Source organism: Dendrobates tinctorius, unplaced genomic scaffold (assembly GCF_039654945.1).
Source record: "Dendrobates tinctorius isolate UK_male_01 unplaced genomic scaffold, ASM3965494v1 ptg000020l, whole genome shotgun sequence".
In the NCBI taxonomy this organism is placed as follows: Eukaryota; Metazoa; Chordata; class Amphibia; order Anura; family Dendrobatidae; genus Dendrobates; species Dendrobates tinctorius.
In genome coordinates, this window is record NW_027361688.1 from 3,469,713 (window position 1) to 3,497,516 (window position 27,804).

Here is a 27,804-nt window from a genome sequence, read left to right on the forward strand (position 1 = left end):
TCATATATCACACTGTGCCCTCTATATTACCCCCTGTACACATATGATATGGGGGGAGCAGATATATCACATATCACACTGTGCCCTCTATATTACCCCCTGTACACATGATATGGGGGAGCAGATATATCATATATCACACTCTGCCCCCTATATTACCCCCTGTACACACATGATATGGGGGAGCAGATATATCATATATCACTCTGTGCCCCCTATATTACCCCCTGTACACACATGATATGGGGGGAGCAGATATATCATATATCACACTGTGCCCCCTATATTACCCCCTGTATACATATGATATGGGGGAGCAGATATATCATATATCACACTGTGCCCTCTATATTACCCCCTGTACACATATGATATGGGGGAGCAGATATATCATATATCACACTGTGCCCCCTATATTACCCCCTGTACACACATGATATGGGGGAGCAGATATATCATATATCACACTGTGCCCCCTATATTACCCCCTGTATACATATGATATGGGGGAGCAGATATATCATATATCACACTCTGCCCCCTATATTACCCCCTGTACACACATGATATGGGGGAGCAGATATATCATATATCACACTGTGCCCCCTATATTACCCCCTGTATACATATGATATGGGGGAGCAGATATATCATATATCACACTCTGCCCCCTATATTACCCCCTGTACACACATGATATGGGGGAGCAGATATATCATATATCACACTGTGCCCCCTATATTACCCCCTGTACACACATGATATGGGGGGAGCAGATATATCATATATCACACTGTGCCCCCTATATTACCCCCTGTATACATATGATATGGGGGAGCAGATATATCATATATCACACTGTGCCCTCTATATTACCCCCTGTACACATATGATATGGGGGAGCAGATATATCATATATCACACTGTGCCCTCTATATTACCCCCTGTACACATATGATATGGGGGTGCAGATATATCATATATCACACTGTGCCCTCTAGATTACCCCCTGTACACATGATATGGGGGACCACTATTTTCACTGTTTGGCTATGTAGACACGATGGTTATCTTTCGGCGACCCAGACAAGTTCTCTCTTGTTACTTTGCGCATGCGCAGCTCAGTCTCCGCCTTGTTCTCTGTCCCACCAATCAGCGGGCGCCGTCTCCGTTCTCTCAGCGCGTGCTCTGTGGCGCGGCAGCCGAGGATGAAGGGACCGGAGAGTGTGGCGCTCAGTACCGGGGCCAGGATGCCCATCCTCGGCCTGGGGACATGGAAGGTGAGGTCGCGGCTGTCCCACCTCTCCGTAGTTAACCCTTTCTTCCCTCTACACACGGCTGTGGGTCTCTCAGTGGTGCAGACTCCTCGTCACGTGATGTGGTTTCCTTCTGTCTCGCGGGTCTGTAGGAAAGTCGCAGCGATTAATCGCGGCTCTGTCGGACTGGACGCGATTTGCCGTTTAACCCTTCATTGTTGCAGCCTCTCCGGCGGTGACTGCGCCCCCCACAGTCTGTGCAGTCACTCCCCTCTATAGCCACACAGTGATGGCGGCATAGGTGCACAGCTGGGAGTTGTAGTTCTACCACTCACCGTTGTATCAGTCCCCGGTGCAGCGATCTAATCCCCTCCCCCGCGGGGTCTACAGGGTGATGGCGGGGCCAGACTCCTCGCTTCATGGGTGTGAAGGGGCCTGCTTGACCCTTGGGTTCACCCCTGTGACCCCGGGACCCTTCCCCGGCAAGAAATCCGGGGGTGAGGCGGGAGACCCCTATACAGTGCTGCTGAGGGGGGGGTCATCCTGCCTCTGGCTGCCATGTTGGAGGCCCCGTGTCCGGGCACGACGGTTGTAGCCGCGGATGGCGACCACAGGAAGGGGACACCCCCCCATCTACAATATCTACTGCCTGCTTGGAGGGGTGTGAATACTTCTGTGCCGTCATGGATAGGTTAGTGACAGCTATGGGCGGCTGCTAGGACGCTGTTATTACATAAAGCTTATATTTTCCGGGAATTTTCTGCTTTCGGGGACCTGATCCCATGATCGGTTTTGTGACGTCAAATGATAAGCGGGGAAGGGGCGTCCTCCGTCTCGGAGAACCCGAAACCCTCAGTCTCCGCACAGGGTCAGCTTGGGCGAGATTTCTCCGGAGCGATGACCCACTTTCCACGGCTGAACCTGCTTATCTCTTGGTGAGGCGCCAGGGAAACACTGGGGTCCTTGTCATCGCTGCTCCAGAGTACACAGCACGCATGTTGGGGGGGCTCGGGAAGGCTTGGCATGTGGGCCCCTCTCCTGGGCCACCACGGGCTCGTTCATCCCGGCGACTTCCTCATCCCTCCCCCATAGTCAGAGCAGAGCGCCCCAGTAGTCACAGCAGAGTCTCCCATGTACTCTGCTCCTACACTACTGGCAGGAATCCCCCCTTCAATTTTTACTTTATTGCAGTCCGAGCCCGGAAAAGTGACAGCAGCCGTGATGAAAGCGCTGGAGGTCGGGTACCGGCATCTGGACTGCGCCTTCGTCTACCAGAATGAGAGCGAGGTCGGGGAAGGCATCCAGCAGAAGTTCAAGGACGGCACGCTGAAGAGAGAGGAGCTGTTCGTCACCAGCAAGGTAACTCCGGCCCGGTGTCAGGGCCGCACAATACGATCTATCTACACTGGATGGTTGTCTGGGCTCCATTTACTTCAGCTGCAATACCAAACATGGCCAACTAGAAAATGGTGGCACTGTTACTGCATAAACTGTAAAAGTTACTTTTTTTTTTTTAAGCTGTGGTCAACATTTCATGAAAAGTCCTTGGTCCGTGGAGCCTGTGAAAAAACCCTCTCTTCCCTGAAACTTGATTACCTGGACCTCTACCTTATGCATTGGCCAACAGGATTTAAGGTACGGTCTCAAGGATATTCCTCAGGCCGGGGTCACACTTGCGAGAAACTCGCACGAGTCTCGCGTCTCAATACCCGGCAGTCAGGACCGGAGTGTGCGGCTGCGTGTATTTCTATACAGATGAGCGCTCCGGTCCAAGTGCCGGGTATTGAGACTCGTGCGAGTTTCTCGCAAGTGTGACCCCGGCCTAATCCAGACTTCAATTGTGGAATGAGAGCCTTAAAGGGTGACTGTAAACTTGTACCTTAAGGTCGGACAACCCCTTTAAGAAACAAGTGACTTCCAGTGTTTCAACAATAGCCCAAAATGTGCTGCTTATATCTTCATAGAGCGGAGACGCTCCTCTTTCTCTACTCTTCTAAACTGAGATCAGTGATAAAATGAACTACCTGCAGCCACCAACTCCACTGAGCTAGATGTATAATGTGAGCTCCCCCCAATGGTGACTGTGTAATCTATATGTAGTGAGCTCCCTCTAGTGGTGACTGTATAACTATGTAGTGAGCTCCCTCTAGTGGTGGCTGTATAATATGTATGTAGTGAGCTCCTACTAGTGGTGACTGTATAACTCTATGTAGTGAGCCCCCCCTAGTGGTGACTGTATAACTATGAGGTGAGTGCCCTCTAGTGGTGGCTGTGTAAATCTGTATGTAGTGAGCGCCCTCTAGTGGTGGCTGTATAAATCTGTTAAGGGTTAATACTAAAATCAGAGTTGAAGTTTCGTTTTATCCATTTCAATGTAAGGTTTCGTTTCTCCGTTTTTGTTGCTGTAAGATACATTTTTGTAATTGGCATGGGCTGGCATGAAACCAGATTGTTCTCATCAGGTGCAAAGATAAGGGAGGTGGGAATGTTAAACTCTGAAGAATATGCCATTATACTACTTTTTATTTTGATACGGACATATATGTAGTTTCTGGTTTTCTTGCAATATTATTGGCTTATAAAGTGAAGTATTACCATGATGCTATTGGTAGTTGAGAACTTTGCATAATTAAGCAAAAGATTATAAAAGATGTGACTAAAATAAAGGGGCTTAGTGATCTGCCTCGATCCTCCCGTACAGAGACCCCAGTCTCCGTGTGGTCATTTGAGTTGCTAGCAACACTAGAATAATTTGGAAATCACTGGCTCAACCGTGAAGGGTTAATTTAGCCCTCCCTAAATAGCTACCTCGACAGTGGGGCCACTGAATAGGGATGCCTCTGCCCCCGGAGGACAACAAGACAAAGGACCCTCGGAGCGGACACAGGTGTTGGGAAATTGGGATTGATCACCACCCCCCCCCAGCCACGGTAAGTTGGCAGTTATACTGTTCACACTGACCGTTGGTGTGGTTTTCCTGTGCTTGTTGCTGCAAAGAGGATCTGAGGTTTGTCCCCTGGTGGGGTGATTCATGGGTGGAATCATAAAGAGGTGCAGTCCCGTTGGGGGCCCAGTGCTCGAACCGTACCTTATAAGGGACGGACACCCCGGATTGACCAGTGATTGTGACTCTCTTTATAGTCAAAATATCCTGAATTCCTGGTCATTATTAGTATTGGGCGTGGTCATGTGATCGAAGACTGGGTAGGATATGTAACTCAGGTATATATAGAAAGATATATATATAACCAGAGGTGTCCGGAGGGTTAGTCTGAGACGCCCTCCTCCTTTCACTGAGTACCGCGAATTTTGGGCTTCCCAGAGGGGGTTGACCCTGTGGAACAAACTGAGATGGCTGCTCCAGTATTGTGCACAATTTGTCAGGATATTTAGCTCTAAAGGAGAGAATTATGTTTCTGTGGAAGAAAAAGAAAAGTTTGGAATTGTGTGAAGGATCAGATACTGTTAGTCTTATGATTCAAAGACGAGGAAAGAAATCTGTCAGGAATGCAGGAAAAATATTTTCGATTCTGGGATTTCCTAAGGGCGGGAGGTTGCAGCCTACGCTATGGGATGAAGGAGTTAAAAGGTTGACTGATGATGATTACTTAAAGGCGCTGAGGAATTCCGTGGCTTGGCACATGAATTGTATAATGAAGGTTATGTGGAAATTGAACAGAAAGTGAATTCTGATTGTTTCTGTTACTGCTATGTTGAAGAAGGAAAAATTGTCTAATGACAGGGACGGGATGTTTTATGGTTCAAGAAAGTGACTGTGGTATGAGAATGTAATTGATTAAAGAAGGAACTAAGATTGATATTAATGTGTCAGGGAAATAGTTAAAAGTGATGATTTGAAACAAGAAGTTTCCCTGCTAGATGATAAGGTCCCTCCCCAGGAAATCAAGCCTCCTCCCGATTGTAAGCTCTGTGCCCTTTAACCCTAAGGCACCGATGTATCCTGGACTACCGAAACTCAGTATGCCCCCACCCTATGATCCTGCCGGGTGGATCTGTGCTGTATGTGTAGTTACTAATCCTCAGTGGAGAGAGGTCTGTTATAATTGTGGCACTAGGAGACCGAGAGTTGCAGCCCCCACCTCTGCTAACGGCACCTATTATCATCTGCCGCCAGCCTTAGTCCCCGTTATTGCTAGTGGTTATGAGTAGCCACCCCTTCCATTTACCTGCTCCAGAGGAAAAAAAAAAAGTTTTCAGACTTTAACCTGCTCTGTTCAGGAGGGAGAGAGGAAAAAAAAGAGCAAACAGCAGCCTCTAGCCCCCACCGCAGCTGCGAGCACACAGTGTGCCCTTCAGCCCACACAGCAAACTCTGCCCCCCCCCTCAGACTTCATCTAGTGGGAGCCCTGCTCCTCAGCCCCTCCCTGCTAATTCTCGTTACTGCTCAGTTTGTAATCTCATATGTCCTGTAAATTTACTAGGGGCAGATTTATTATCACAGTTCCGCTCCAGAATACAATTCCAAGATGATGGTCAGATGGTTTTTTTTTTTTCGTTATATAATCCTTATGTAGATGAAGACAGTGAGGAAATCTGTATTTTGCATGCCCTTCCTACAGTTATGATGGCCCTGATAGGCTCAGATCCACCCCCAATATTGCCTGAGGATCAATGACTCACCCCATACCTCTCAGAGATACTATCTAAAATCTTGTCAAAAGGGCCAAATGATATAGGGAAAATGCCCGTAGAACCAGTAAGTAGAGTTGAGCGACTTTTGGTTTTTTAGGGTCGCGTTTCGTTTCGTGAAACCCGACTTTTCCAAAAGTCGGGTCGAGCAAGATCGTCCGATTATAGGGAAAAGTCGGGGTCGTCCCGAAACACGAAACCCAATGTAAGTCAATGGGGAATAAAAGTCGGCAGTGAGAGGAGGACAGGAAACACACTTACAGTGCCCATTTGAATGCCAAAAGCATCAATTCTTCTTACTTAAGCTTGTCAACCTTAATTAACTTCATAATACAAGTTACGCACTGAAAAATGGGGGTTATTTGGCTAAGGTTGTGGGGGGGGGGAGGGCTGGCTGCAGGTTTTCATGTGCCCTGGGCGAAAGAGCGCCCCTTTAACACATACCACAACTCATCATGCTCCGATACGGCAGAGAAATAGCGGTATAGTACAATGAAAAATACCTCACTTTTTACATCTCATGACGAGGCCCATCTATTTCTCCATATAGAATCATTGGTCCCATATAATGTTTGAAACAGTATATGATGAGCTCCACATAATGCTACAGTATATGTTGGTCCCCATGGATGAAGCTCCACTGTCTTATGGGCCCAAATAATGCTCCAAACATAATGGGCCCCGTTTCTAATGCTCTAGTGTATAATGGGCCCTGTAAATGCTGCTCCAGTGTCTGATGTCCACCTTTGGAATGTTCCAGTGTATGGTGGGCCCCATCTATCATTCTCCAGAGTATAGTGCTCCCCAAAAATTGCTGTCCCAACATTGAAAACAATCAAATAAGTCTCCTCGCTAGGGAATCCCTGTACCTGTCTGGACTCCTCGTCGTCCCCATCTTCCATCTCACTGCACAGTATTTCAACTTTGCAAGTGCTGTGATCCTGGGCAAGCAGGGGGGCCCACTCGTTGGCGACGGCACTGGCACAGGGCCCCTGAAAGTACGGTGGTGTGTCTGATGGCGGGTGGGCCGAACCTGCACTTTCATCTGCAGCTTCCTCTTTGTCACCGTGTAAGATGGAACTGTATATGGGAAGGGTAACCTGAATTTCATCAGGGTCAGATTCAGGCCGTGTAGCGTGCGAGGGGAATGTAGTGGTCTGGGTCAATGTACCAGCAGATTCATCGAGCAGTGGCTGGGCATCAGTGCACTTGTGTCGCCCCCAGGAGTACGGTCGCCACAGTGGCATTACCTTCTTCCTAGGGAGTGTGATGTCATGCTTGGGAGCAACGAATGATCTCTAGCAGGTTAACTGATTGGGCGGCGTTATTCCCACGAGTCATGACCCTCCAAACAGCGTTCATGAAGGCAAAGTGTTTGTTTTACGTGGGCAGTATGGTTGCAAAGCTGAACCTTAAAGGAATGTCCAGAAGGGCACCACCAGGAGTGGAGCCTACGGTTAAATTCGACTCCACCTGGGAAGCCTCAACCATGCCAGCTACAGAACAGATGCACACATTGCAAGCTTAATTCCGTTAACGAACGAGACTCCGTCATGCCCCGCGGTCCGAGTCCGGCTTACTAGAGGGACACGTGAGGCTCTGGCACATGAGATTGGCCAATAACTGGTGTGTCATGCCCTTACGTGTCCGTGGCTGCATGTGCGCTACACTGAAAAGGCCAGCGTTTGTCGCTTACAGGTGCAGATAACCCGCTGAACAACGTTAGTGATGGGGATCACTGATTACAATTATTACCCGTGAACAATGATTTCCCAGTAAGTGCAGGTCAACCGCAGTTCCGGAATTAGGCCTAACCGTCATTCCTGAAAAAATGAAAAACTTACGTGTGCAAACCACAGGTGCTGTAGCTTGCTTAACAGCTCGCCAGCCGTTCTCACGCCCAGTATGGATTACATGTGATTGCACAAAGGTGAGAAAGGGTACCGTATCCCCAGATAACATGTATGGATAGCGTACACATTCAAAATATGTCTATACATCAGGAGGCAGGCTCAGACGGTGTTAGGCCCAGTATGGACTGCACAAAGGTTAGAAAGGGTACCGTATCCCCAGATAACATGTATGGATAGCGTACACATTCAAAATATGTCTATACATCAGGAGGCAGGCTCAGACGGTGTTAGGCCCAGTATGGATTGCACGTGATTGCACAAAGGTTAGAAAGGGTACCGTATCCCCAGATAACATGTATGGATAGCGTACACATTAAAAATATATGTCTATACATCAGGAGGCAGGCTCAGACGGTGTTAGGCCCAGTATGGATTGCACGTGATTGCACAAAGGTTAGAAAGGGTACCGTATCCCCAGATAACATGTATGGATAGCGTACACATTCAAAATATATGTCTATACATCAGGAGGCAGGCTCAGACGGTGTTAGGCCCAGTATGGATTGCACGTGATTGCACAAAGGTTAGAAAGGGTACCGTTTCCCCGGATAACATGTATGGATAGCGTACACATTCAAAATATATGTCTATACATCAGGAGGCAGGCTCAGACGGTGTCAGGCACAGTATGGATTTGACTGCCCAGACTACACAGCGGAGGAGCAGGGAGAGGTACAGATTGCAAATGCTGGGGCCCTGCCCAAGCAAGGGGGGCCCACTCGTGGGCGTCGGTACTGGCACTGGGCCCCTCATAGTACGGCGGTGTGTCTGATGGCGGGTGTGCACCACCACCGTCAGACACTTGATTGCACTATGAAGGACCCTGTGCCCGCGCCCAAGAGTCGGCCTACCCACCTGTCCAGGGCAACGGCACTCGCACGGTGTCGTGCGCTAGGTGGTGTCCCCGGCCATGGGGGGGGGGGAGGCAGCACAGTTAGGGAGTTTTAGAAAGTGGTATATGTTGATGTTGGACATTCAGCTGATGCAAAAGGTGAAATAGGTCAAGTCCCAGGAAGAGGTGGACCAAAGCAAGCCATTTTTCTGTCACCCTATGTGTCATCAGGGGAAGGTGGGACAAAATCCTTGGAAAGCCATGCATGGTTCATTTTAATGAAGGTTAGATCATCCACATTTTGGGTTGACAGACGGGTCCTTTTTTCTGTCAGGATTGATCCAGCTGCACTGAAGACTCTTTCCGATAGCACACTTGCAGCTGGGCAAGCGAGCTCCTGTAAGGCATATTGTGCCAATTCAGGCCAGGTGTCCAGTTTAGCGGCCCAATAGTCAAAGGGGAATGACCTGTGTGGGAGAACATCGATATGGGAGGAAAAGTAGTTTGTAACCATAGTTGACAACTGCTGTCTCCTGTCACTTTCCATCGATGCAGTATTACCAGTTGTGTGAGCGGTACTTGAAAAATCAGTCCACAACATTGTCATGAAACCCCTGTCTCCAACGCCACTTCTGCTGTGTGCACCACGAACACCTCTGCCAAGCTGCCCCCGGCCCGTACGGCTCGTGTGAGAACCATCACCGCTGCTGTGTGCTGGGAATGCCTCAAGCAAACGATTTACCAGAGTTGCTTGTTTATTAGCCAATATTAGGTCAAGGTTCTCCTGTGGCATGATGTTTTGTAATTTGCCTTTATAGCGTGGATCCAGGATGCTGGCCAACCAGTAGTCGTCATCGTTCATCATTTTGGCAATGCTTGGTCCCTTTTTAGGATCTGCAAGGCATAATCTGATATGTGGGCCAATGTTCCCGGTGTCAATGATGCACTGCGAGTGCTGGGTGGAGGAGCACTTTCTGGCAAATCCACATCCCTCCAGTCACGCACAAACCCTGTACCAGACCTTGCCACGCCAACATTTTCACTTGCCCCACGAGATGCATCCTCCTCCCTTAAGTAATCATCCCCATCATCCTCCTCCTCTTCTTCCTCCACCTCATCCAGGAGAGGTCCCTGAGCAGACAATGGCTGAATGTCATCAAGGATTCCCTCCTCTTCCTCCTCATCAACATTGGCTGCAGACACCTGCTCCTTAAGGTGCGTCAAAGTTTGCATGAGCAGACGCATAAGTGGGATGCTCATGCTTAGGATGGCGTCGTCTGCGCTTACCAGCCGTGTGCATTCCTCAAAACACTGAAGGACTTTACAGAGGTCTTTCAGCTTCGACCACTGCACACCTGTCAACTCCATGTCTGCTCTCAAAGTGCCTGGCCGTGTATCCTCCCACAAATGCATTATGGCCTGCCTCTGCTCGCACAGCCGCTCCACCATGTGCAGGGTGGAGTTCCACCTTGTTGCAATGTCGATAATGAGGCGGTGGTTGGGAAGGTGGCGCAATCGCTGCAGCTTCTGCATACGAACAGAGTGTACAGGTGACCGGCGGATGTGCGCGCACAGTCTTCGCACCTTCTGGAGCAGGGCTGTTAACTCCGGATAATTTTTGAGGAAGCACTGCACCACCAGGTTCAAGGTGTGAGCCAAGCAAGGTATATGGCTGAGTTTTGAAAGGGCTATGGCTGCCACAAAATTACGGCCGTTATCACTAACTACCTTGCCTGCCTCGAGATGTACACTGCCCAGCCATGACTCAGTTTGTCGCTTCAAGTACTCGGCCAGCACCTCGGCGGTGTGTCTGTTGCCCAAACACATCATCTGCAACACAGCCTGCTGACGCTTTCCACTAGCTGCTCGATAGGGGGACACATCGTGTGCAACAGTGGCAGCTGCAGATGGAGTGCTCGTACGACTGCGCTCTGTGGACGAGCTTTCGCTTCTGGAGGAGGAGGAGGGTCGAACGCCTACAGCCAACTGTTTCCTATACCGTGGGCTAGGCAGCACTGTCCCACCACCGCTGTCCCCTGTGGACCCTGCATCCACCACATTAACCCAGTGTGCAGTGATGGACACGTAACGGCCCTGGCCATGCCGACTGGACCATGCATCAGTTGTGAGGTGCACCTTTCCGCTCACTGACTGCTTGAGTGCATGGACAATGCGGTCTTTCACATGATGGTGGAGGGCTGGGATGGCTTTGCGAGAGAAGTGGCAACTGGGTAGGTCATAGCGTGGTACTGCATAGGCCATGAGTTCGCGGAAAGCTGTGCTTTCCACCAACCGAAAGGGCATCATCTCAAACGAGATTAGTTTGGCAATGTGGGCGTTCAAACCCAGTGTACGCGGATGAGAGACTGAGTACTTTCTTGACCTACTCATAGTGTCTGGGAGGGTGAGCTGGACTTGAGAGCTGCATATGGTGGAAGTAGCGGTGGACAGGGCGGACTGAGAGAGGGTTGATGTTGGTGATGGAGTTGGTGTTCTTTCTGATGGCCTAGAATCAGTCTTTCGTTGATATAACAGTGGGATTCCCTGACTGCTGTGGCCTTGCAACGACACCTCAACATTTGCTGCTGTGCTAACCGGTGGGCTTACAGTGGGGGAAACAATGTAGCGTTGCTGACTACCTTCGTTGTGATCAGTTGCACATGTGGCACTTGAGGTTTGGTGTTGTGTCCACGCTTGCAAGTGCATGCTGGTTAAATGTCTAAGCATGCAACTGGTATTCAAATTTTTCAGATTTTTCCCTCGGCTAAAGGTCTTTGCGCACTTCTTACAGATAACCTTGGCCTGATCATGAGGATTTTGGTCAAAAAAGTGCCACACTGCACTCTTCCTACTTTGGCAGACATTTTGCGGCCTAGCACGCTGTGATCTTTTGACCCTCTGGACAAGCTGTCCAGCAACTCTTTTGATATTTGGAACCTGTCTTTGGAGTGCTCCGGGCCTGCCAGATAACAGCTGTTGCGATGTCGATGTCTGCTGTGGATGCTCCTCATCTGAGCTATTGGAAGCAGCACCCTCTTCCCCCAATGGATGCCAATCTGGGTCAACAACTGGGTCATCCATCACCTCCTCTTCTATGTCATGTGCACCTTCCTCTGTGTCACCGTGTATGGTGGTATAGTGTGCGGGAAGGGGCACCTGAGTCTCATCAGGGTCAGAATCTGGCTCTGTACACTGCGAGGACAATGTAGTGCTCTGAGTGAATGTACCAGCAGAATCATCCATCAGCGGCTGTGCATCAGTGCACTCCATGTCAGATTCATCTTGGCCTGGGTAATTCACCATTTGACTTGATAATCCAGGCATGGTATGTGAAAACAGCTCCATGGAGTAATCAGTAGTATGGCCTGCGTCATCCTTCAATCTTGGTTGGGGTGAAGGGCACAAGGAAAGGTGTGGTTCATGAACATGAGCCTCCAATGACGACTCAGTGCTTTTCCTTTTTACAACTGAAGAAGAGGAGGCGATAGAGCTGGAGGCTGAGTCAGCAATGTAAGACAAAACTTTTTCCTGATGCTCTGGCTTTAAAAGCGGTTTGCCAACTCCTAGAAAACTAAGCGTTCGAGGCCTTATGTAGCCAGACGATGACGCAGGCTCAACACCTCCTGCATTCGGTCCTATTTTGCTCTTGCCACTACCATCAGATCCACCACCAACACCATCATTACCAGCTGCCAACCCCCGCCCAATTCCACAGCCTCTTCCACCAGCCTTCCTCATTTTTGGTAGAAATGTAGACAAAATCTAACAAACTATATAGTAATGTAAAACAAGGTACAAGGTGTCTATAGGACAGGGGAGATTTTGAATTTCTGCAGACACTTGTGGACACTGGAGACTTTTGGATTGTGTGAGGCCCAATGAATATCTGAGCACTATGTGACAGGCTCGATGGCACAGCTGTGACCAAAGTGACTAGAGGATAAGTGAGATTTTGAATTTCTGCACACACTTGTGGACACTGGACACTTTTGGATTGTGTGAGGCCCACTGATATCTGAGCGCTATGTCACAGGCTCGATGGCACAGCTGTGACAAAAGTGACTAGAGGATAAGGGAGATTGGATTGCTTTTAAAAAAGCAGTTTGCAGAGCAGTGGGTAAACAGCAATGCCAGCCTGTCAGGAAGCCTTAAAAGGCAGCCCAACAACCAACACCACTGATACACCACTATATAGCCTCCCCTTGCACTGCACACACAGTGACTGGTGTGTTGTACAGGCCAAATCGCTAGCAGCAGAAGCAGTTTTTTTTTTTCTTCTCAGCAGGACAAAAAAAAAAAATTGGGATTGCTTTTAAAAAAGCAGTTTGCGGAGCAGTGGGTAAACAGCAATGCAGGGATGTCAGGAAGCCTTAGAAGGCAGCCCAACAACCAACACCACTGATACACCACTATATAGCCTCCCCTTGCACTGCACACACAGTGACTGGTGTGTTGTGCAGGCCAAATCGCTAGCTGCAGAAGCAGTTTTTTTGTCTTCTTCCCTGCCTAACGCTCTCCCTACAGAATCAGCAGCAATCTCTCCCTATACTGAGATCGGCAGAAGTAAGATGGCGGTCGGCGTGCACGCCCTTTTATACCCCCTGTGACGCCCACCAAAGCAAGCCAATCACTTGCATGCCCTTCTGAAAGATGGTGGTGACCCCTGCCTATGTCATCACGTTGGCCACAGTGTCTGTGGATCCTGATTGGCTGAAAGAGCGCTAAACAAACTTTTGAAACGCGACTTTGGTGCGTAAGTCGCCGACCTCGTGGCCGACCTCATCCTAGGGTCGGGTTTCGTTTCATGAAACCCGACTTTGCCAAAAGTCGTCGACTTTTGAAATTTTTCGACCCGTTTCACTCAACTCTACCAGTAAGTGTTTCTCAAACCTGGTGCCTAATCCTCATACTCTTTTGTCCCAAATACCCCAGGATGCTGCTTCGTTTACAGTTATTGATCTTACCAATGCCTTCTTTAGCATTCCGTTACACTCAGACTGCCAGTGTCTATTTGCCTTCATTTATCAGGGACAACAGTTAACATGGACAGTTATGCCACAAGGGGCCCAAAACAGTCCCAACCAGGTTGCAAAAAATATGAGCAGGTGTCTTTTTTGCCATTGCTGCCACTGTTAGCCTCCTTAAAGTATCTGGCAGCACTGAACTGTTGGGTTTCGGCCTCGGGACTTCAGTTCTGCCTTGGTCAAGTGATATTCTTGGGTCACTGTCTCCTTCAGGGTGTCAGACACCTCGCAGAAGAAAGAAAAATAGCTGTCAGCTCCCTTCCTTTCCCAAAAGATGAATCTGAACTCCAGCGTTTTCTTATGCACTTATTGTCAGTGGATACCGGATGCATCCCGCATAATGCAACCCCTTTACAACGCCTTGAAAGACGGTATAATGAACTATAAGGAAGGATGGCAGTGATGAGGATTACCTCCAATATGATTGTTCCCAACTTCTGACTGAAGAAACAGCTACTCCACCAAATGTCAGTGAGAACCCACTCCCAAATCCTGATCTGGTGTTATACACGGATGGTTCAAGATATGCTGACGAGTTTGGTAGATTCCACATGGGATATGCTGTTACCACAGAGGACACTGTAGAGCACGCAGCTGCACTCCCACCCTCAGTCAGTACAAGAAGCAGAACTCCAGGCTCTGTCTACTGCATGTACTTTGGCCAAGAACAGACGCGCTAATATATACACGGACTCACAGTATGCATTTGGTATTGCTCATGATTTTGGGGCTCTATGGGCCAATCGAGGGTTTATTACTACTGCCGGAACCCCAGTGAAAAATGCTGAAGCTGTTAAAACCCTCATGGACTCGATCAAATTACCTACTCAGGTGTTATTATCAAAGTTAAGGCGCACGGTCCTAGGAACAGTCCACAGACTGTTGGCAACACATTTGCGGATATGCAAGCAAAAGCCACCGCTCTTTTACCCGTTAAACCAACCATACCAACTATGGTGACCACATGCTCTCAGCGTAAACAGTTACAAGAAGCACTGACCCTACAAGAACCTGATGATCTACAACAGACTGAAGTTTTCTGTTGGACCCCGCGAGACCGCTTAATGACGATGCAGAGAATGTCTCTAAAGGAAGAGGTGAAGCAATGGAAGACTGATGGGGCACGAATGGATAATGGTCTCTGGAAAAAGGTGCGACTTGTGTGTCTCCCTAAGCGGATGTACCCTGCTATTGCCATATGGGCACATGGACCTATATATCAAAGAAAGAAAGAATCAGGCCCTCGCACTGGTGCAAAAATTCTACTGGGCCCCAGTTCTCCAGTTGGAAACATTCCCTGTTACCAACATGACTGTAAAGACCACAGCGAAGAAACTGTTGATGTAAGTTATATGCAGATATGGGATTCTAGAAGTTGTTGAAAGTGATCAAGGTCCGGCCTTTTCTTCTCATGTCTACTAAGAACTTCTGACAATGCTTGCATCCACTGTAGCCCTCCATACTCCGTACCACCCACAAACCAGTGGGGAAGTTGAGAGGTTGAACGGCACACTGAAGGGACAATTGACCAAAATGATGCAGGAGACTACGGCTCCATGGCCAGAGCTCCTACACATTGTACTATACCATATTCGTACTACCCCTATTGTAAAGCATGGCCTGTCCCCATATGAGATATTGTTTGGTGCTAGGCCCCCAGTTGCAAATTTCCAGCCCCAGCAGTTATCAGAAGAAACTGACCGTGCTGTTCAATGTGTTATTCAGCTTAGTAAAAATCTTGCTAACACCTATGTTCTAGTTTTCTCTTTTCCAGATTCAGCAGAAACCGACACCTGTCATAACCTGAAGCCTGGTGATTTGGTAGTTGTGAAGAGGCATGTCAGGAACCACGGACTAGAACCCTTGTATGACGGTCCCTATCAAATTCTCATCACCCAACAAGCCAATAGCAAAGGAAGGGACATAATGTTCTGTTTTTTCGCATTTTCCATATTATTATTTATTATTATTATTGGTAGAAGTTAAAGTTAGAAGATATTCTAAGACTCAAAGATCAATACGATAAAGACAATGATTGTAATAAGGACAGTTGGTGGTCAGACACCTTCTCCTTTCTCAATCCAGCCAATTGGTTTAAGGGAATTGGGGGCTGGATAGCTGGGATCTTACAAAGCTTGTTACACATTGCTGCCTGTATCCTTGTTGTATATGTGATACTAAAACTTGTTCTTTGGTGTATTTCTGTATGTATTAGGTAATTCTGCACCAAAACAGCTAATGATACCAAAGGCGTCGTTGCCCCTGCTTTTCTCTACACCGATCTCAAAAGGCTACTTGATGAAGATGTTGAAGCCAAGCACATGGCTACCTACAAAAGATCCCCACCACCATCATCAAAAATTGTTATTCGTGAACTGCAGTATACAGGGGGGACGGGTGCGCCGCGACAGCCATGACTGGTAACACGGCATCAGTCGTGAAGACCAGTACCCCTCAAGCTGTTAGCTTGGGATAGCACCTCTGATGCTGCATATGTGTTAAAATTTTTTAGGGGGGAATGTTAAGGGTTAATACTAAAATCAGAGTTGAATTTTTGTTTTATCCATTTCAATGTAAGGTTTCGTTTCTCCGTTTTTGTTGCTGTAAGATAAATTTTTGTAATTGGCATGGGCTGGCATGAAACCAGATTGTTCTCATCAGGTGCAAAGATAAGGGAGGTGGGAATGTTAAACTCTGAAGAATATGCCATTATACTACTTTCTATTTGGATACGGACATATATGTAGTTTCCGGTTTTCTTGCAATATTATTGGCTTATAAAATGAAGTATTACCATGATGCTATTGGTAGTTGAGAACTTTGCATAATTAAGCAAAAGATTATAAAAGATGTGACTAAAATAAAGGGGATTAGTGATCTGCCTCGATCCTCCCGTACAGAGACCCCAGTCTCTGTGTGGTCATTTGAGTTGCTAGCAACACTGGAATAATTTGGAAATCACTGGCTCAACCGTGAAGGGTTAATTTAGCCCTCCCTAAATAGCTACCTCGACACTGTATGTAGTGAGCGCCCTCTAGTGGTGGCTGTATAAATCTATGTAGTGAGCCCCCCCCCTAGTGGTGACTGTATAAATCTGTATGTAGTGAGCTCCCTCCAGTGGTAGCTGTATAAATCTGTATATAGTGAGCTCCCTCTAGTGGTGGCTGTATAAATCTGTATATAGTGAGCTCCCTCTAGTGGTGGCTGTATAAATCTGTATATAGTGAGCTCCCTCTAGTGGTGGCTGTATACATCTGTATATAGTGAGCTCCCCCAATGGTGACTGTGTAATCTATATGTAGTGAGCTCCCCCTAGTGGTGGCAGTTATGTGTATATAGTGAGCGCCCTCTAGTGGTGCTGTGTAATCTGTATGTAGTGAGCTCCCTCTAGTGGTGTCTGTATAAATCTGTATGTAATGAGCTCCCGTTAGTGGTGGCTGTATATATAAATATGTATGTAGTGAGCTCCCTCTAGTGGTGGATGTATAAATCTGCATGTAGTGAGCTCCCTCTAGTGGAGGCTGTATAAATCTGTATGTAGTGAACTCCCCCCAAGTGGTGGCTGTATAATCTGTATGCAGTGAGCTCCTTCTAGTGGTGACTATATAAATCTGTATGTAGTGAGCTCCCTCTAGTGGTGACTGTATAAATCTGTATGTAGTGAACTCCTCCTAGTGGTGACTGTATAATCTGTGTTGAGGTAGGGCTAAATTAACCCTTCACGGTTGAGCCAGTGATTTCCAAATTAATTTACAGGGCGTTGCTAGCAACTGGGAATGACCACACGGAGACGGGGGTCTCTGTACGGGAGGATCGAGGCAGATCACTGAGCCCCTTTACTGAATCTCACATGGCATTCTGCTTAATTATGCAAAGTATACAGCTACCAATAGAATCGTAATACATTTAAGCCGATAGTATTGCAAGAAAATCAGAATATGTCCCCAGCTGCATGACGTAGAATATAGAACAATAGCGCATTCTTTTAGGGTCTCATCTCATATCTTGTACAAGCTGGAACAGTCTGGTTTCATAACAGCCGTGAACTTTCATCTAGTTAAGTTACAAAATTTAACTCATAAACAACAAAATGGCATCGCAAGCACAAAAATGGAGTCTGGAGAACAAGATGTCCCGTACATCTGAATACTGTACTTCACAATTCCCCCCCTAGATAAATTTTGATAACACATATGCAGCATCAGAGGTGCTATCCCAAGCCATAAGCTTGAGGGGTACTGGTCTTCACATGGCTGATGCCGTGTTACCAGTCATGGCTGTCGCGGCGCACCCGTCCCCCCTGTATACTACAATTCACGAATAACAATTTTTGATCATGGTGGTGGGGATCTTTTGTAGGTAGCCATGTGCTTGGCTTCAACATCTTCATCAAGTAGCCTTTTGAGATCGGTACAGAGAAGAGCAGGGGCAACGACACCTTTGGTATCATTAGCTGTCTTAGTGTAGAATTTCCTAATACATACAGAAATACACCGAAGAACAAGTTTTAGTATCACATATACAACAAGGATATAGGTAGCAATGTGTAACAAGCTCTGTAAGATCCCAGCCCCCAATTCCCTTAAACCAATTGGCTGGATTGAGAAAGGAGAAGGTGTCTGACCACCAACTGTCCTTATGACGATCATTGTCTTTATCGTATTGATCTGAGTCTTTGAATATCTTCTAACTTCAACTTCATAGTACTGTTAGGATCTATATAATGACAGCAAGCGGGTCCAATGACCTGACACCACCTTGTGCTGCTGTTAACTAGTCCAGCACTATAGGATGTTGATTAGTGACTATAATAAGTTGATTTTGGACAGCAACAGTAATATTAAGTATGTCCAATATATCCCAAATTTGATCATCTAGATAGTCTGTGGCCCTAACCAATTTATCCCATATTTGTGTAATCATAGGGTAAATGAAAATAGAACTGACAATTTTATTGGCCACACTCATCTGTACTATATGTGGTCTCCCTGAAGGGCGGGGTGAATTGTCCGCAGCTCTTTTGTATAATGTATGTTTGGGTATAGCCTGTGTATCCAACTGTTCGGAATAACAAAGGTGGCCGGGGTCAGGCGACCCAGAGTGCAAGTACCTCTTACCCCTACTGGCAACCATTTATAAGCATTGTCTCCACATACCCAGAACATGTCATCAGGTAAATCCCATAGGGCTGAATGTTGCAGTACCAATCTATGAGCTAAGTCTATGAACGCAGATGCATACACCAAGCTGGAGATTGCTCTAAAGGACTACAATCCCCTACATCGGGATTTCCACAAGTGGGGGTTCCTGGCACATATTCAGAGGACTCATTACAAGATATATTGCCAGGGATACTGGCACAGGTTTCGTTAGAACCCTGGGGAAACAAATTAGAATATTCCCATGATGTGTTATGTAACCTTCTTTTTAGCAACATTGGTTTGAAAGCGTCAGTAGAGTGTGAAGTTACATTGAAACTGACTTGTAGACATACGTTGGAACTTGCCCTAGATTGGTTAACTAGTCTTATTCTTAGGGACACATGCCCCTCCTTTGTAGGCCAAATATTGAAGTTGCGTATTACTTCCTGAAAGGTTACCTTGTCACCAGGGGTATCCCACCCATCCCACAATAGGTATACCAACAGTTAAATTCCATAATTTAGCATTATCTGTGGCATTATTAGCGAAGGTGTCAGAACAGTCAGTCCAAGCAAATAACTCCTCTGGTGGAACAGGGATAGCCAAAAAGGGGATGATTGTGGCTGACACTGGTGAATACGTGCAAATCCAACAGTCTGCCAGAGACTGGGAATTGTCCAACAAATCTCTCAGTAATTTTTCATGATGTTGTATAAACTTATTATTCAAGGACGTTGGGGAATTTAGGCTGTCCCATGCGGTTACCAATAATATAAAAAATGCGAAAAACCAAAACATTATGCCCCTTCATTTGCGATTGGCTTGTTAGGTGATGAGGAGGACTTCACAGGGACCGTCATACAAGGGTTCTAGTCCGTGCTTCCTGACATGCCTTTTCACGACTACCAAATCACCAGGCTTCAGGTTATGACAGGTGTCGGTTTCTGCTGAATCTGGAAGAGAAGAAGAAACTAGAACATGGGTGTTAGCAAGATTTTTACTAAGCTGAATAACACATTGAACAGCACGGTCAGTCTCTTCTGATAACTGCTGAAGCTGGAAATTTGCAACTGGTGGCCTAGCACCAAACAATATCATATGGGGACAGGCCATGTTTTACAATAGGGGTAGTACGGATATGGTAGAGTACAATGTGTAGGAGCTCTAGCCATGGAGCTGTAGTCTCCTGCATCATTTTGGTCAATTGTCCCTTCAGTGTGCCATTCAGCCTCTCAACTTTCCCACTGGTTTGTGGGTGGTACGGAGTATGGAGGGCAACAGTGGATCTAAGCATTGTTAGAACTTCTTGGTACACATGAGAACAAAAGGCTGGACCTTGATATCAACAACTTCTGGAACCCCATATCTGCATATAACTTCCATCACCAGTTTCTTCGCTGTGGTTTTTGCAGTCATATTGGTAACAGGGAATGCTTCCGGCCAACTGGAGAACCGGGGCCCAGTAGAATTTTTGCACCAGTGCGAGGGCCTGATTCTTTCCTCGATGTGTAGGTCCATGTGCCCATGTGGCAATAGCAGGGTACATCCGCTTAGGGAGACACACGAGTCGGTCCTTTTTCCAGAGACCATTATCCATTCGTGCCCCATCAGTCTTCCATTGCTTCACCTCTTCCTTTGGAGACATTCTCTGCATCGTCATTAAGCGGTCTTGTGGGGTCCGACAGAAAACTTCAGTCTGTTGTAGATCCTCAGGTTCTTGTAGGGTCAGTGCTTCTTGTAACTGTTTACGCTGAGAGCGTGTGTTCACCATAGCTGGTATGGTTGGTTCAACGGGTAAGAGAGCGGCGGCTTTTGCTTGCATATCCGCAAATGTGTTGCCAACAGTCTGTGGACTGTTCCTAGGACCGTGCGCCTTAACTTTGATAATGGCCACCTGAGTAGGTAATTTGATCGAGTCCATGAGGGTTTTAACAGCTTCAGCATTTTTCACTGGGGTTCCGGCAGTAGCAATAAACCCTCGATTGGCCCATAGAGCACCAAAATCATGAGCAATACCAAATGCATACTGTGAGTCCGTGTATATATTAGCGCGTCTGTTCTTGGCCAAAGTACATGCAGTAGACAGAGCCTGGAGTTCTGCTTCTTGTACTGACTGAGGGTGGGAGTGCAGCTGCGTGCTCTACAGTGTCCTCTGTGGTAACAGCGTATCCCGTGTGGAATCTACCAAACTCGTCAGCATATCTTGAACCGTCCGTGTATAACACCAGATCAGGATTTGGGAGTGGGTTCTCACTGACATTTGGTGGAGTAGCTGTTTCTTCAGTCAGAAGTTGGGAACAATCATGTTGGAGGTAATCCTCATCACTGCCATTTTTTATTATATTTCATTATATCGCCTTTCAAGGCAATGTAAAGGGGTTGCATTATGCGGGATGCATCCGGTATCCACTGACGACAGTAGGTACATAGTCCAAGAAAACGCTGGAGTTCAGTTTCATCTTTTGGGAAAGGAAGGGAGCTGACGGCTATTTTTCTTCTGCGAGGTGTCTGGCACCCTGAAGGAGACAGTGACCCAAGAACATCACTTGACCAAGGCAGAACTGAAGTCTCGAGGCCAAAACCCGACAGTTCAGTGCTGCCAGATGCTTAAGGAGGCTACCAATGGCAGCAATGGCAAAAGACACCTCATATTTTTTTTTTTTTTTGCAAACTGGTTGGGACTGTTTTGGGCCCCTTGTGGCATAACTGTCCATGTTAACTGTTGTCCCTGATAAATGAAGGCAAATAGACACTGGCAGTCTGGGTGTAACGGAATGCTAAAGAAGGCATTGGTAAGATCAATAACTGTAAACCAAGCAGCATCCTGGGGTATTTGGGACAAAAGAGTATGAGGATTAGGCACCAGGTTTGAGAAACACTTTTACTGGTTCTACGGGCATTTTCCCTATATCATTTGGCCATTTTTTTTTTACCAGAGTTTAGATGGTATCTCTGAGAGGTATGGGGTGAGTCATTGATCCTCAGGAAATATTGGGGATGGATCTGAGCCTATCAGAGCCATCATAACTGTGGGAAAGGCATGCAAAATACAAATTTCCTCACTGTCTTCATCTACATAGGGATTTTATAACAAAAAAAAAAACCATCTGACCATCATCTTGGAATTGTATTCTGGAGCGGAACTGTGATAATTAATCTGCCCCTAGTAAATTTACAGGACATGTGGGAGAGATCACGAACTGAGCAGTAACGAGAATTAGCAGGGAGGGGCTGAGGAGCAGGGTTCCCACTAGCTGAAGTCGAGGAAGGGGGGGCGAGAGTTTGCTGTGTGGGCTGAAGGGCTGTGTGTTTTTTTTGTTTTTTTTTCTGTACGCTGAACAGACGGGTTAAATTCTTCTGCGGTGGCTCATAAGAGATACTGTGAGCGTTTAACAAAGAAAAGGTGGGGGCTGCGACTCTCGGTCTCCTTGTACAATTGTCATCTAGCAGGGAGACCTCTTTCAAATCATCACTTTTAACTATTTCCCTGACACATTAATATCAATCTTAGTTCCTTCGTAACCAATCACTTCCTCACAGCACAGTCACTTTCTTGAACCACAATACATTCTGTCTTTGCCATAATATAGACAATTTTTCCTTCTTCAACATAGCAGTAACAGAAACAATCAGAATTCACTTGCTGTTCAATTTCCACATAACCTTCATTATACAATTCATGTGCCAAGCCACGGAATTCCTCAGCGCCTTTTAAGTAATCATCATCAATCAACCTTTTAACTCCTTCATCCTATAGCGTAGACTGTAGCCTCCCGCCCTTAGGAAATCCCAGAATCGAAAATATTTTTCCTGCATTCCTGACACATTTCTTTCCTCGTCTTTGAATCATAAGACTAACAGTATCTGATCCTTCACACAATTCCAAACTTTTCTTTTTCTTCCACAGAAACATAATTCTCTCCTTTAGAGCTAAATATCCTTACTTCAGTTGTGCACAATACTGGAGCAGCCGTCTCCGTTTGTTCCACAGGGTCAATAATCCCCCTCCTGGGATTGCCCAAAATTCGCGGTACTCAGTGAAAGGAGGAGGGCGTCTCAGACTATCCCTCCGGACACCTCTGGATATATATATATATATATATATATATACACCTGAGTTACGTATCCTACCCATCTTCGATCACATGACCACGCCTGACTAGTAACAGTGAATTCAGGATATTTTGACTATAAAGAGAGTCACAATCACTGGCCAATCTGGGGTGTCCGTCCCTTATGAGGTACGGTTCGAGCACTGGGCCCCCAACGGGACTGCACCTTTATATGATTCCACCCATGAATCACACCACCATGGGGACAAACCTCAGATCCTCTTTGCAGCAACAAGCACAGGAAAACCACACCAACGGTCAGTCTGAACAGTACAGAACAGGGGGGGGGGGGGGGGGGGGCGCCAAGACTGTTGAGGTGGGGCTAAATTAACCCTTCACGGTTGAGCCAGTGATTTCCAAATTAATTTACAGGGCGTTGCTAGCAACTGGGAATGACCACACGGAGACGGGGGTCTCTGTACGGGAGGATCGAGGCAGATCACTGAGACCCTTTACTGAATCTCACATTACATAGCATTCTGCTTAATTATGCAAAGTATACAGCTACCAATAGAATCGTAATACATTTAAGCCAATAGTATTGCAAGAAAATCAGAATATGTCCCCAGCTGCATGACGTAGAATATAGAACAATAGCACATTCTTTTAGGGTCTCATCTCATATCTTGTACAAGCTGGAACAGTCTGGTTTCATAACAGCCGTGAACTTTCATCTAGTTAAGTTACAAAATTTAACTCATAAACAACAAAATGGCATCACAAGCACAAAAATGGAGTCTAAAGAACAAGATGTCCCGTACATCTGAATACTGTACTTCACATCTGTATGTAGTGAGCTCCCTCTAGTGGTGCTGTGTAATCTGTATGCAGTGAGCTCCTTCTAGTGGTGACTATATAAATCTGTATGTAGTGAGCTCCCTCTAGTGGTGACTGTATAAATCTGTATGTAGTGAACTCCCCCCTAGTGGTGACTGTATAAATGTGTATGTAGTGAACTCCTCCTAGTGGTGACTGTATAAATCTGTATGTAGTGAGCTCCCTCTAGTGGTGTCTGTATAAATCTGTATGTAATGAGCTCCCGCTAGTGGTGGCTGTATATATAAATCTGTATGTAGTGAGCTCCTTCTAGTGGTGGCTGTATGTGTGTCTATAGTGAGCTCCCTCTAGTGGTGACTGTATAATCTGTATTTAGCGAGCTCCCTCTAGTGGTGTCTGTATAAATCTGTATGTAGCGAGCGCCCTCTAGTGGTGACTGTATAGATCTGTATGTAGTGAGTTCCCTCTGGTGGTGGCTGTATAGATCTGTATATAGTGAGCTCCCTCTAGTGGTGGCTGTATAGATGTTTGTAGTGAGCTCCCTCTAGTGGTGGCTGCAGTAGCAGACTTCTATCTGCCCTATTCTGTGAGTTTGGCGCAATGTATCAGAAACATGTGATTTCCTCTTTCAGGCTGGAGATTCGTTTTTCCCCGTTGATGAGCAGGGGCTGGTGATACCCAGTGATACCCACTTCTTGACCGCATGGGAGGTAAGGTAATACCCCGCTGGGTATGATGAGACCAACCGTTTTATACACAAATGACCGAGCTAAAACTAATTCTTCTTGCTAAGGCGAGACAGACAGTTTACCTGCAGCGCCTTCTACAGGGGAAATTTAGCATTGCAGGGTGAATTATCAGATGGCTGGTGGTCTACGTACTACGTGGAGTCTTCCTGAGTACGGGCGTCCCGACTAATGACACTTCCCCCTTGCGTTCCTCTCTGCCCTCAGGGTATGGAGGAGCTCGTGGATGCCGGCTTGGTCAAAGCCATAGGAATCTCTAACTTTAACCACAGCCAAATAGAGCAGCTGCTGAACAAGCAGGGTCTGAAGTACAAGCCGGCGGTGAACCAGGTAGGTGATGAGGGTTTTTGTAAAGAAAAGAAAAAAAAAAATTCACTGTCCTGATTTTTCATTTTTGGAAGTGTTTGATCCATAAGAGGCAAAAGTACTTCACCCTTTAAGGAAGGAATTGACTTGTATTACAGATTGAATGTCATCCGTACCTGACCCAGAATAAACTCATCGAGTATTGTCAATCCAAAGACATCGCCGTCACAGCGTACAGCCCCCTGGGATCTCCAGATCGGCCCTGGTCAGTAAAATCAGATGGAAAGGGGATCTAAATGCAGCGTTATATCTGCTGCTGCCACTAGATGGCGCTCACTGCACTACAACTGTACAGTGGAGGTGATGGCACTGCAGTGAGCTTCCCCAAGTGGTGACGATGGGAAGTGCTGACTTTATTATCATTATCTGGTTTGTTTTTTTGTTTTTTGTTTTTTATTTCAGGGCCAAACCTGAGGACCCATCCCTTCTAGATGAACCAAAAATCAAAAACATTGCTGCCAGCCATAAGAAAACAGCTGCCCAGGTACTGGGGTGTGACATCTATTGTCCAGACTGCTGGTGCAATAATAAGATTCCTACAGAGAAGCGTTATATCACCAGACACGGTGACTTAATCCCCACAGGTCCTGATCCGCTACCATATCCAGAGGAACGTAGTCGTCATCCCGAAGTCTGTGACCGCTGAACGCATCGAAGAGAACTTCCAGGTATAAGCTGGAATAAAAGAGAAAAAAAATGTATCCTCTGCATCCTGTATTGTACTCCAGAGCTGCGCTCACTGTTCTGCTATCCATCTCGCTGATTTGTCGTTCTGTATTTCTAGGTGTTTGACTTCCAATTGACCCCAGAAGAGATGAAGGACATTTCCAGCTTTGATCGGGGGTGGAGGGTCTGTGCCTTAACATCGTAAGTCAACCTAAAACCGAGCAAACTTTTTTACATGACAGTAGGAACCTCTGTATTAGGCTGTCGCTATGCATTGATCTTCCTAGTAACCGGGACAGTGGACCTCCACAAGCCCACCCACCCCCAGCCCCTTTTCTCTGAGGAGTAGCCGCCTTCCTGACCCCATTGGTCAGTGTAAGAAGCAGATGGGATACGACTGACAATTGACTGGTTGCTATGGACCTTGTGTGATGACACCATATAAGCAGCTGTGGTTGCTAGGACAGGATGCTTAGCAACCGCATCCACTTATATGGTGCCATCACAGTCACTTGGCTGCTCAGGGCATCGGATGTATCTAAATCAGCAGTTTGGGTGCAGTCACATGACAGTATCCCTGTCTCAGGCGGCGCCTTAAGCTTTCTTCCCAACAGGAGCAGAGATCGATCCCCTTAAAGTGACAGCACCATAGATTTAATTTTGGCCTCATTGTAGAAGACAATGTTCGAGCTCAGAAATGGCTAACTTTTTTTTTTTCTCTCTCGTCTCACAGAGCCAAGAAACACCGGGACTATCCGTTCAACGTGGAGTTTTAAGAGCGCTCTGCTGGGAAAGCCACGGTTGTGATCAGTCATTGTTGCCTTTTTCTAGTATTTTGTTATTTCTAGTATTGCGGCACAGATATCATAGAATCATCTGAGCCCATCCTGCACTCCATTATCTGCAGCTTCCTGTAATGTAGAGTATACAATAAACCAGTGTAATCTACCAGTCTCCTGCCTCCAGTAACATCTTAAAGTGCATTACTGGTCCTTATTATACCCCAGAGCTGCACTCCCTATTCTGCTGGTGCAGTCACTGTGTACATACATTACTGATCCTGAGTTACATTCTGTATTATACTCCAGAGCTGCACTCGCTATTCTGCTGGTGCAGTCACTGTGTACATACATTACATTACTGATCCTGAGTTACCTCCTGTATTATACTCCAGAGCTGCACTCACTATTCTGCTGGTGCAGTCACTGTGTACATACATTACATTACTGATCCTGAGTTACAGTTGTGGCCAAAAGTATTGACACCCCTGCAATTCTGTCAGATAATACTCAGTTTCTTCCTGAAAATGATTGCAAACACAAATTCTTTGGTATTATGTTCATTTAATTTGTCTTAAGTTAAAAAAACACAGAGAATGAAGCAAAACATTGATCATTTCACACAAAACTCAAAAAATGGGCCAGACAAAAGTATTGGCACCCTCAGTCTAATAGCCAAAATAACTGCGACCAACCGCTTCCGGTAACCATCAATGAGTTTCTTACAATGCTCTGCTGGAATTTTAGACCATTCTTCTTTGGCAAACTGCTCCAGGTCCCTGGTATTTGAAGGGTGCCTTCTCCAAACTGCCATTTTTAGATCTCTCCACAGGTGTTCTATGGGATTCAGGTCTGGACTCATTGCTGGCCACCTTAGAAGTCTCCAGTGCTTTCTCTCAAACCATTTTCTAGCGCTTTTTGAAGTGTGTTTTGGGTCATTGTCCTGCTGGAAGACCCATGACCTCTGAGGGAGACCCAGCTTTCTCACACTGGGTCCTACATTATGCTGCAAAATTTGTTGGTAGTCTTCAGACTTCATAATGCCATGCACACGATCAAGCAGTCCAGTGCCAGAGGCAGCAAAGCAACCCCAAAACGTCAGGGAACCTCCGCCTTGATTGACTGTAGGAACCGTGTTCTTTTCTTTGAATGCCTCTTTTTTTCTCCTGTAAACTCTATGTTGATGCCTTTGCCCAAAAAGCTCTACTTTTGTCTCATCTGACCAGAGAACATTCTTCCAAAACGTTTTAGGCTTTTTCAGGTAAGTTTTGGCAAACTCCAGCCTGGCTTTTTATGTCTCGGGGTAAGAAGTGGGGTCTTCCTGGGTCTCCTACCATACAGTCCCTTTTCATTCAGATGCCGACGGATAGTACGGGTTGACACTGTTGTACCCTCGGACTGCAGGGCAGCTTGAACTTGTTTGGATGTTAGTCGAGGTTCTTTATCCAACATCTGCACAATCTTGCGTTGAAATCTCTTGTCAATTTTTCTTTTCCGTCCACATCTAGGGAGGTTAGCCACAGTGCCATGGGCTTTACACTT

The 27,804-nt window shown here is 46.6% G+C and overlaps 1 protein-coding gene across 1 annotated transcript; it reads left to right on the plus strand.

Annotated features, from left to right (window-relative positions):
• The first annotated feature begins 1,121 nt into the window (after positions 1-1,121).
• Positions 1,122-26,436, plus strand: AKR1B1 (aldo-keto reductase family 1 member B). The gene is made up of 10 exons (XM_073567494.1): positions 1,122-1,280; positions 2,448-2,615; positions 2,775-2,891; positions 24,338-24,415; positions 24,659-24,781; positions 24,916-25,022; positions 25,220-25,301; positions 25,402-25,485; positions 25,602-25,684; positions 26,217-26,436. The coding sequence occupies exons 1-10, from the start codon at positions 1,209-1,211 to the stop codon at positions 26,257-26,259; spliced, it is 957 nt and encodes a 318-aa protein (XP_073423595.1). The 5' UTR covers positions 1,122-1,208; the 3' UTR covers positions 26,260-26,436.
• Positions 26,437-27,804: the final 1,368 nt, after the last annotated feature.

Excerpts from the sequence above, each read along its gene's own strand:
- AKR1B1 (XM_073567494.1), top strand. The coding sequence starts at position 1,209 with ATGAAGGGACCGGAGAGTGTGGCGCTCAGTACCGGGGCCAGGATGCCC. Across the intron at positions 25,302-25,401 it reads ATAAGAAAACAGCTGCCCAG|GTCCTGATCCGCTACCATAT; the intron begins GTACTGGGGTGT and ends TAATCCCCACAG. Across the intron at positions 25,486-25,601 it reads GCATCGAAGAGAACTTCCAG|GTGTTTGACTTCCAATTGAC; the intron begins GTATAAGCTGGA and ends CTGTATTTCTAG.